Here is an 11,092-nt window from a genome sequence, read left to right as displayed (position 1 = left end):
ATTTTCACAGAAAAAAACTCACAAAACTCACAGAACTCAGTTCATATTCCTGATAATGCACAGGTTATTTGCCTTCCATATGATCCAATGCTAAAGTATAAACAAGGATAAACTCCACATAACAGATTTAGCAAAATAAACCCAACATTTTTAACAGGTATTTGAAATGCTTTGAGTTAATCGAGTTTGCCAGAGAAAATTAAAATGTACTGAGCAAATACAAAGTAATCACATCCCCAGCCTTAATATAAAACAGCAGAAATGATCAAACATCATCACATTTTTACATTTATTACTAATAGATTGCAAAAGGCTCCTCATCCTTACCTCTAACAGCACCACTCACATCCCCATAACTATTGTACTGACCAAAGTCCGTAGAGACCGGCTGTAACAGGAAAAGGAGGACAGAACATAAATTTACACTTCAAGATTTTACAAGGAGGTTGGTGCATGGGGACAAATAAATTGCTTTAATATTTTTATTTCCCCCTCAATTTTACAACATTTCTTCCTTTGCTTTTTTTGCCTTTTTAACAAAGTAGTTTGTGGGAGGGGAAAATAGGTTTGTTGTGACTTCAGGTGGTTATATAAGAAACATTTATCAAACTGAAAATCCAATACCATTGATATGGAAATTAATATCATGGATAATTAAAGCCACCTTTCACGTCTCAAAATCACCATCTTCTTACCCTGTGAAGTCCATTTTTTCCATACCCAGGAAGAGAAGAGGTTTTGGAGGCTGAAGCATGTGCTGTTGAATGAGGAAGGGAAAATATTTTACTGAAAAAATCCCATGGAAACTAAAAAACTAGACCACTTGAGGAATCAATAAAAATCTAGAGCACTTGAGGAATCACCTAGTACAAAAGACACAGTTAAAAGAGCCAAGCAAACACCCAACTGAGACACACTGACTTTAAGAAACTCAGTACCAAACTCAGCACAAACTTCCACACATTCTGTAAGTTACAAACAGCTTTATCATGCCATGGTGGCAGGCCATTAACAAGGGACACTGATTTTTCCAGGCTCAAAATCAACGTGGTACCCCCTGGATTGAAAATAACGCTCATGGATCACCCATGGCATCTGCTTTGGCATCACCCCTGATTCCAAAAGGCAACTGATGATGGCACTGATTATCCCTGCAAAGAGGGATGGACATATCTCAAATAAAGGAGTACTCCAACCTGTGCTAAGATTAATAAAAAAATCATAAGCTTTGAGTTGAGCAGGTAGACTCTGGCCCGATAAAAATTAAAGACAGTGAGTGAGAGCCACAGGAATCCTCTCCAAGCCCATCAAGGCAACACACTGATAAAACAGGGAACCTAAGGAAATCTTAGTTTGCTTGGCAACTGCTCCAGTGGATGACTCCAGAGAGACTCATCTTGTCTCTTCTTGGCTCAAAGTACAGCTTTCATGTTACAACGGCTGGTGAATGAAGACAGTAAAATAAAACCCCCAAACCCTTCTCTGGAGATGTGAGAAGGCCACAGCCATACATCAAAATGTGCAACGAGGCAAAGAATTTAAGTCACTAATCTAAGTTAGCTTTTGTGCTTTTGCTTTGGAACAAAATACACCCAATTAAACTGTCAGCCCAGGTCAAAACACTGGCTGTGTTAGGAATATGCAGCCCCACTGGTCAATAATGCTGAGTATCTTTTCCTGGGAGAAGAGACTAAGCAGGGACAGGAACCACCAGTGTAAGCAAAATGTGTTGCTGTAATTTAATAACCCAGCCTATTAGTGTGTGTGATGCCAGAGTGACTGAACATTTCATCCCACTTTATATCTATATTAAAGCAGCTCTCTCCTCAAAATCGCCTGAAAATCCTCAGCCTCTTATTTCTTTTAATTAAAAAAACAACCACAACAGTCCTCCCCTCACAAAACCAGGTGATGAATCAGGCCACTCTTTCAGGGCAGATCACCACATAAACATGTATCAAGCGACTTTCCCAGCTGTCTCTCTTCTGGGACACTACTTGATATGTGTATTCTACTTTATAGGTGTGTGCATTCTGTGGTGTTTGTACCCGTTATTCATGATTATTGCCTCCATGAATTACCTGGAGAATCGTAACGACTGGCAGAAAGGGCTGACCTACCGCGACTCTCCTTTTCCATCTCTTCCTTCAATATTAACTGCCCCAGACCAGAGTTGAGCTACAAATGGCAATTAAAAAAAAAACAAAAAACATATCAATAAAATAAAGCTGAGCAAGACAGGGGTAGGATTTGCTTACAGAAAGCAAAGGGGCACTTTTTGGATGGAGCTCAGAAACAGCATGAGGACAAGCTTATAACCACCTTCATGAGCTGCTCCTCCTGCAGCTGCCGGCGTCTCTGCAGCTCCTCATCATCTTCCTCCCTTCCACTTGATCTGCGTCTCATGTCAGCTCCTGCTTCCACAAAACCACAGCACAGAGAGAGCTTTGTGCATCAGTTCAACTGCAGCTCCAAGATTTCAATGCTAGTTCACAGAACTGGTCAGTTTGATTTGCTGAATAAACAAAGCAGTATTTCCTTGCAAAGTCAAAAGACTTTTTCAAAATTCCTTCTTAATAAAACTCACTTGGGTAGCCTGTCCTGTGCTTATCAGGCTTGTTATAAACTAAACAAGAACTTAAACTACACACAAGTTCCAAACCAAGGAATAGTCCTCAAGACAAAAGTCATGATTGACCCTACTAGAGGAAGGAGTACTGGAAACATGGGTTCAATAACAGCAGCAACTGGATCACAGCTGAAAACCTAAAGTCTAATTTACATTTACTCTTTTATCTAGGCCCAGAGAAGCATTAACAGAATCTGAAGTAACATTTCAAATGGAAAATTAAACTACATTATTCTCCTAAATAAACATTCGTATTTGAAATAAACAAGGCATTGGTTTTAGTCTAAAATGAAGTAAATGAATTTGATCCATTGGATAGAGCTAAAATAAACTAAGGAATTAAAATGTAGAACACTTGTAGGCACAAGTGTTCTACATTTTGATTCCTTAGTTTTTATTGAATAATTTTTATTTTCTTGAATATTCTTAATAAATGATCCAGTCTGGATGCCAGGACAATCCCATGAACAGACAGGATGTGCTATTGCTGCAAGCATTTAGACAGCAGTTCTATTTTTTTTCTGCACAGGGCTTTATCTGATACAGTTATTTACCAACACTGTGCTAGACAAACTCAGTGTTTAAAGTATGTAAACATTTCAAGTATGCAGATGACAGAGCTTCAAGTATGTTGATGTTATTCCTGTGACTCAGGGACTTTACATGTTTTCAGGTTGCAATCCCAACTAAAGGACATTTTCAAAAAGCTGCTGCTGCATGTGCAGCCCCTTCAGTTGGTCTCTGATCTCTCACCCTGTGTCTCCTCTCCCAAAACTCCTGTGAAGATCCCACTGTTAAGAAAGCCATACACTCCCTCACAGAGACCTGAATCAAGCAACACCTCAGTGGTTCAGACATAACTTCAGAAATGAACCTAGGCTAGATTGCCTATTTTATGCTACAGGGGTCAATAAAAACTCAACAGAGGGAAAAAATACAAAGAAAAAAATTTAAATTGATGATATATATGAATTAAAGAAAAGAAAATAAGGTATATGTAGTGCTACAACACAAAAGAAAAATACAAAGTCTGTAGAAACAGTAATTCTGAAAATCAGGAATTATTTAGTCTGTTAATTGTTCCAATTCAGTTGTTGTTTCTTGCCATGAAATTAGTCATGTGGTTGGAAATAATCATGTTTTTTGTGGAATTTTTGCTATTAGCTTAGGACTAAAAGATTAAATAGAATAGCTGAGAGAAGTTAGGATTGTGTGACACACCACACTTTTTAAGTTACTGCACTAGAATTCAAAAATTTGCTTGTGGGTTAATATCAGTGTGATCAATCCCAAAGTCCTTTGGCAAAGCCTCTCCTACTCAGTGCAATTCAACACTTTTAGACTCACACACTCAGGGGTCTCACCAGAACTACACTTTGTGGTGAGCATCAGGGGGACACCACCTTTCCTCCACCTTTTGGCAGCTGCCCTGTCCGTGTGCCCTGGTCAGCAGTACCTTTGGAGCTGCAGAGATTAATGGTTTGTGTTTCCATACCTATGGCAGCCAGGGAGGGAGGGCCTGGCCAGTGGTCAGTCTCAATCTTTGGTATCTCGTTGGGTGCTGGTGCATGAGCTGCTGGGAACTTGGAGGACTTGATGATATCCTCGGAGGACTTGCTCTGTGCTGCCAAGGCAGCTGCATCTAGATGGCAATCAGGGAACTTAGCTATGTAATCATCTGGAGCAGCACAAAGTCAGCCTTATTTTGGCAAAATGTTATACTTTACAAGAAGTTAGTTTTCAAAAGCAAACATTTTCATGTTCTGCTTTTCCAATTGCAGATTGAAGCAAAGCAATGCCTTTTTCTTGCCAAAAGATTGGAATCAAACCTTCCTCTCCTCCCGCATCCCCACCCCAAAGATAACCCCAAATCAGCCTTGGATTTTACTAGGCTTTCACAGTGTAAGAATGATTATGCAAGAGTGAGAAAATGCAGCCTAGCAGTATTTGCCAATATCTCCTGAGGACAGCTGATTATTTATGAAGATGAACTCAGATTTATGTACTAATAAGTTTTCCCTCTAAGGGAAGCAAACTAATAGATCAGAGTAACAGCACAAATCCTAACATTACTGGTGCTAATTATTTCATCTGTGAAAAGCTGCAAAACAAACAAGAAAAGAAACCTGAAACAAACATATTTAACCAGTGGATTTTTTTTGTGCTGCATGCCCTTGCTTAGAGCATGCAGTAGTAGTAAAAGCAGATAGGAACTTATTAATAAATACTGAACTCCATTAAGATCAACTTGGCAGGGCAAGGCACTTGCAAAGCAATGAACCTCACCGACAAAACAGCTTGGTAGTGGGGCTTCCACTTTAATTCCATTTTAAGCCAAAGCCTTGTAAAAGCATGTGAGGATATGCATTATGGTTTTCTCTTCTTGACAGTAAAAATATTTTAAAAAATCATCTAATAGGATTCAGTGTACATTAAACCCAACCTTAACTAACTCTGAGCTGGAAAATGTGTTAGCTCAAATCACCTTTGCTTATATGAGGCTATTGTATCTGCAGCAACAGTTCCAGAATTTTCTTTCCTTTTTTTTTTTTAACAGAAAGATATTTTTTAACAAAATGAAACACTGTGTTGCTCCTCCAACACATTCCAGGCAGTTAAGCAACATCAGTGTTAGATATCATTGGGAATTCTGAGCAGCTGATGATTGGAAAACTCTAAGCATAACTGCAGGCATGGAGGGAGTTGGTCAGAGTTTACAGAAGCATGACTTCAAACAGTACTTACGTATTAGAATTGGTGATGTCAGTGGTTAAACATTCACATGTTAATGGGAGGTGAGGAGATACATTAAAACCATAAAAATAAATAGAAACAATGTTAAGACTTTTTTCAAAATGAGCTTAAGGTTTGAAACTTAAAAAAGAAAGAGAGGAAGACCCTGATGTGATAGCAGAGCAGTGTAATCTGCAGTGCTCACTCCTGACTATAGAATGCACTTGTGGGCTTTCCTGCTCACCCCAGCTCACTGGCTCTCAGCCAGCTGTTCATCTAAGCCCTGCAGTGCTGCTGATTTGCTACTTAACCCTAAATACATTTCACTGGATAAAACATCTGCAAAGGGATGAAAATTCAGAGTCTACAGGAAAATAGGAGTCATCTGTCTTTCACTGAGGTAAATAAAAGCCATTTCCTAGGCACAGCTGTCTATTCACAGCAGGAGGGAAGAGTAAACTCCTTCATGATGATTCCTTTATAATATTCCTTATAAGAGTGAAAACACTCCTTCATGATGATTCCTTTACAATGTTCCTTGTAAGAGTGAACACGCTCCCTTAAAATGCAGCCTTCCCCTGTGGGACTAAAGACAGGCAAGGCTGTGGGCTTCTGCCATCACTGTCATTTCAGACTTGCTATGACAACACCAACACCAGAAAGCTCAGAGCACTAACACTGCTGTCCAACTCAGAACCCAAACACCTGGAAAAACAAGTACAGCAAACTACCTGAGCTGCATCACATGGCTGAGAGTCAAATTAGACCTGTCACTGCTAAGTCACCTATAATATCTTCACTAATTAAAGATTTTTATTTAAAACCACATTAAAGGTACATTTGGAATTTCAGTCTGATTATAATATCTCCATCTTTGTTGCAGAAAGAAATTATTGTACACAAAATGACTTCACAAAATAGGGATATTTTGTGAAGTCACTGTCAGAGATCTGTCTGCTGTTAATTCATTTTAACATGACCAGTACCTGTACTCTTAAAATAAAAGCTTAAAGAAGAGAAATGCTGGAAGGTATCATAATGCAAACAGCAAAATCTCAGCTAATAGCAATTTTGCCATTAATATCCACACGGCAACATTAACCATATAATCCAAATGAAACAACAGGCCTTAAAACAGAATCACTTTCCAGGACATGCAATTACAGCCATTTCAAGCTTGAACTACTAAATTTTTATGCTTGCAAAGCAAAAACTGAATGCTTTTCACAAACTGCACATTTTTAAATTCAGTTGACACTCCAATTTTGAAATAAAAAGGGAAAGGTCATTTACCGTGTTGTTTGTAGATGGGCGGTTTCCTGTAAATGTTGACACCTTGATCTGTGACATTAAGAAACAGAGAAAAGGGAATGTGAAAACTACTTCAGTTGTACATAAAGATAACCACTAAAGCAATAGATAGACCAAATATAGGATGTAGCACAAGAAAAAGCCAGAAATCTATTTCTAGTATTATACAAAACCAGATTATTTAAAGAAAAGAAAACATAGGAACAAGTGAAAAGTCAAAGACATGTGGTATGAAGTCCTTTGGAGCTGATTCTGTAACATGTGGATGCATCAACTCATGAACCCTCAGTTTTAAAGTGGGATAAAAGAGAAGAAATGTAAGCAGGCAAGACATTTCAATGGTGAGGATACAAGCCATTTGGGGAAAACTACCCCAAATAACTTCTGTGGAAAATTGTGCTTCAGTCAGAACAGCTCAATTTCCTTTCCAACTGACTGGCTGGATTGAACAGAGGAGAATGCGGTGAGCCTACAATTCACTTCAAAACCCAGAGAACAAAATAGCCACCTAGGACACTGCTTTGAACAGGCAACAACAGCCACACTTCACTGAGTGAAAGGAATTCTTTATGCAGTGTTCACTGATATGCTACTAATTCTCAAACCATAAGGACAGATTTTCTTTCTTTTTTTCTGTAATTTTTTATATGAGGCCCACCATATTGCATGTTACCTATGTAAATCAGAATAAAACCACTTCCCAGAAGTCTAAAGCAGTAAAATCTACAGCATGTCTAAATGATACTATATTTTTCCAAATAATAATCTAGGACAGGAACCATTTTGTTCTAAACTACCTTCCCACCCCAGCCAACATTTCATGTATTCAGCACAGCTACAAGTACAAAAGCTAATCCAAAATCAGCACTACAGTGCAAAAATGTGCCAAAATCTGATTAGAAGAGCAAATTGAACTACAGGGAGCTAGAAAATTAATGTCAGAAACCCATTTTGCTACTTTATGCTGCCTGAAAAAAGTTTTCAGTTACATTAGAGTGAAAGATGAAAAGGAATTTCAGAAACACATGAGCTGTATCACAGATCCAATTAAAGTGTTACGGGAGACAACTTTGCCTTTGGTGTTAAGGAAAGTTAAACTTAAAAATCTATTGAAACAGAGGCAAATCTTACTCTGCAGAACCCTACATCCTTAAACAAACAGGCAAACTCACTGCACAGAAAGGCTGTGGTACTTCATTCCTGTGTGGGATCTGTTATGGTCACTTGAGGAGCAAACAGGTAGGAACATTCCAAGGGCAGTCATGCAGTCCTTCTGCACACACATGGACCCAGAGAGCTGCAGGGAGGATGGGAGCACAGCTCCTTCCGTGGCTGCAGGGCCCCAGCTGGCAAGGAGAGCTCCCACACCATGCTCCAGGTCACTTCTCACAGCTATTCATGCAATTAGGCTTGAGTTTAGTGAGGCACCGAGAGCCAGGTGAGCTTAAGCGGGTAAAAGAGCCAACCTCAGCCAAGCCAGGTCACCCTCACTGGAAGGGGGCTGTACAAACTGTTTATCTGCCAGACTGGAGGAGAGGAGGAAGGGCAGTAATTCTGGCAGGCTGAAGGGAATCTGAAAATAACTGGATAGAAGAAGGCTTTCAGCTAGTGCTGAGGCAGCCAGATGCATGTCCAAACTGTAGGGACACACAGCTCATCCCATCAAAATCCAAGACATATGGTCTTCTCAGGTGCTGGAACAACTGCAGAGCTCACTTCAAAATAGAGACTGCTCTCTGTAGGAAGGACATCCTAATGCACACATATCCTTGTGGATCTGCAGGACTCCCTGAGAGGACACCAAGCCATTGCACAGAACAAGAAAACAACCTCACCTGCTTTAAAAAGAAAAGGACACTAAACTAGAATTGCTGTGTTCAAAACTGGAACAAGCCACAACAATCTGAATGAACAATATATGGAGTGGCTCACTGGCCACCTCTTTTCTGCATGTAACTCAAAACCAACCCCTCTGAAATTAGCAGACCTATGCTGGTGCAGATGGGAGAAAAACCGAGCCTGACATAATTCATATACAGCTCACAGGCCATCAAAAAACCCTGAAAAATGAAGCATTCTAAGAGTGAAACACTTGACCAAGAGAATATGTAAAAATCCCAAAAATCACAATAAACCCCTACGTTCCTTAAGGCACTACTCCTCTCAGCAAGGCCAGAAGCAGTTCCAAATGCTGAGGGTGCAACCCATGGCAAACGGTGTGAAAGGATGGAGACAAGACAGGAGTTACAAAGGCTACATTCTACACTGTGACAGGACAGCGAGACACACACAGTGCCAGCTCCTACCTGGAACATGGAAATGTTTAGGGGCCTGAGCGTAAGTTGGAGTGAGAGGGCGACTGTCAGGCCGATAGGGGACAGGGGAGTTCCGACCGCTGGACGGCTCATTGCCTCCAATGAAAGAATGGAGAAAACAAAATGAGAAGAGGGAGAGCAATAATAAAAAAAAATTAAAAAAAAAAAAAAAAAAAAAAGGCAAGCCCAATCAAACCCAAACAAAACCAGTGGAATCAAAACCTCCAAGGAGAAAAGAAGTTGAACCAAAAGTATAAATACAAACAATAAGGAGAGCTGGTAGTAGCCCTGGTGAATTTTTTTCCCCCCTGATATTCCTGCAGAGACAAAAATTCTTGTTCAGGCTGGAGTTGAGGTTTGAGCAGCTCAGACTCATTCTGACGGCATGCAGGCAGGAGCTGTGTGCTCGTAGCTGGTGATTAGATGGGCAGGTCAGAAAAGAAGAATGGAAGGTTACTTGGCAATGATTTTTTAGTACAGAGATTGATATTTGGAATTAAAAGGCGCAAACATGGAGCAGAGTAGTTGATATGCAAACCCAAAGCAGAAAGAAGCAGATGCTGGCAGTTACTACAGTTCACTAAACCAAAAGTCTACAGAAACCAGAAACAGAAAATAGCTGTTAGGTCACTTGGTCCATATCAAAAGGCATAACTGTTCCACAAACACTCTTTCATTGGTTTAGGAAAATTCTGATATGGCAAAATAATTTGTAAAGCAGTGCAGCCCATCTGCTGGCTGTACACACCTTGTTCGTGACACTCCAAATCTCTGTCAGTGCCAAATTTGGTTCTGATGACAATCCTTCACCACTGCTAATTTAGCAAAGCTGAATCTAGGACCTATAAATCTCAGCTCTAGTTTGCACACACAGTTTGTGCCATTTGTAGGATTACTCTTACTGGGGCTACCCCTCTGCCTCCTGACAATGCAATCAATCCAACAGCCCTGAAAGTTTCTGTGCCTTGTCAGGGAGTCAGGGCTGCTGCACAACCACGATGGTGGACCCCAAGTATCAAGACTTAACAGCCAGATATCCATTCACATCTCTGCGTGTGTACCTTGAAAGAATGCAGCTGCCTCTTTTATTGTACCATTCTTCAAACTAGAGCAAACTTACACAAATAAAAACCATCTTCACAGGTGCTTATTTCACATGGGTGGGGGTGACCCCAGCAGTGAAGAGTAGGGGAACATCAAATCCCTTCCATTTTTAAAGTATGCACAAGGGCTTAAAAAATCCTAGAAATGTTGATTAAAAAAGCAGGGGAAAAAATGGAGGGCAGAGGAGGGAATGATAATAAATACAGAAGGGCGATAAAACATAGGAAAAAAAAAATCAAGCCTGTTTTCTACGTCCTGTTAGAGGACCCAAAACCTTAAGACTCAGCACACTATTTATCTATTTGGAGTGGGGAAATAGGTGTGGGAGAAGGAAAAAAGAAGTTTTCTTGACAATTTATACATTAAATCCTCTTTTACTTGAACAGTCATCTACCAATCTAAAAGGCACTAAAGGAGATAAAAAAAAGCTCTTTTACAAACCTTGCTGAGATGTGCCCCAGAGGCTTCAGCCAGTATACAAGTTAAACCACTGCATATGAATGCCTTAAAAATTGCATGGACAGTTCAGGGGGCTTGGCTATACAAAATCTGTCCAGAAGAATGCATGTACAAATTCTGCATTTATCACTCTGACATTTCAGCCCTAAATGACATGATGCTCTCTCAACCACATGTGTTGATGGTGGTTTTCTATTCTTGGTGCAGTGATGCTGAACTTCTGGCTGGGTAACAGTAAGGGCTACCTCTGAAAAGCAGCATGAATGATTAGTTAAACATTATTGTTTATCTCAATCTATGGCCCTTTACTTAGCAATGCCAATATTGTGTTCTACTTCCCCACCCTCTGAGATATTGTGATGGTGAAACACTTCACTTGATTTTACTCAGGTCTCTTGATTCTACTGAGAAATTATGAGCTACTTTTCAGCAAAATCATTGTTTTGTAAGGAAAAAACCCATCAATATTAATATGTCTTGAGATACAGTTAGTTGTTTATAGAGAACCTGTCACTGCCTTTTTGCTTTCTTTGGCAATTAT

The 11,092-nt window shown here is 39.9% G+C and overlaps 1 protein-coding gene across 13 annotated transcripts in view; it reads right to left on the bottom strand.

Moving 5' to 3' along the window:
- Positions 1-11,092, bottom strand: part of ABLIM1 (actin binding LIM protein 1) — a 190,111-nt gene that overhangs the window by 11,759 nt on the left and 167,260 nt on the right. For 6 of the 13 annotated variants that reach the window (XM_063163149.1, XM_063163161.1, XM_063163150.1 and 3 more), the window contains 7 exons: positions 8,980-9,084; positions 6,656-6,703; positions 4,125-4,271; positions 2,323-2,414; positions 2,082-2,178; positions 696-757; positions 328-388 (listed from right to left, as the gene is read on the bottom strand). In XM_063163149.1, the coding sequence (XP_063019219.1) occupies positions 328-388; positions 696-757; positions 2,082-2,178; positions 2,323-2,414; positions 4,125-4,271; positions 6,656-6,703; positions 8,980-9,084 (612 nt within the window). The remainder of the gene's footprint in view (positions 1-327; positions 389-695; positions 758-2,081; positions 2,179-2,322; positions 2,415-4,124; positions 4,272-6,655; positions 6,704-8,979; positions 9,085-11,092) is intronic. The other 7 variants (XM_063163155.1, XM_063163156.1, XM_063163151.1 and 4 more) reach the window with 6 other exon arrangements.

Source organism: Melospiza melodia, chromosome 9, assembly GCF_035770615.1.
Source record: "Melospiza melodia melodia isolate bMelMel2 chromosome 9, bMelMel2.pri, whole genome shotgun sequence".
NCBI lineage: Eukaryota > Metazoa > Chordata > Aves > Passeriformes > Passerellidae > Melospiza > Melospiza melodia.
The sequence above is the reverse complement of the archived record's forward strand: the minus strand, read 5'-3'. Positions and strand labels throughout refer to the sequence as shown.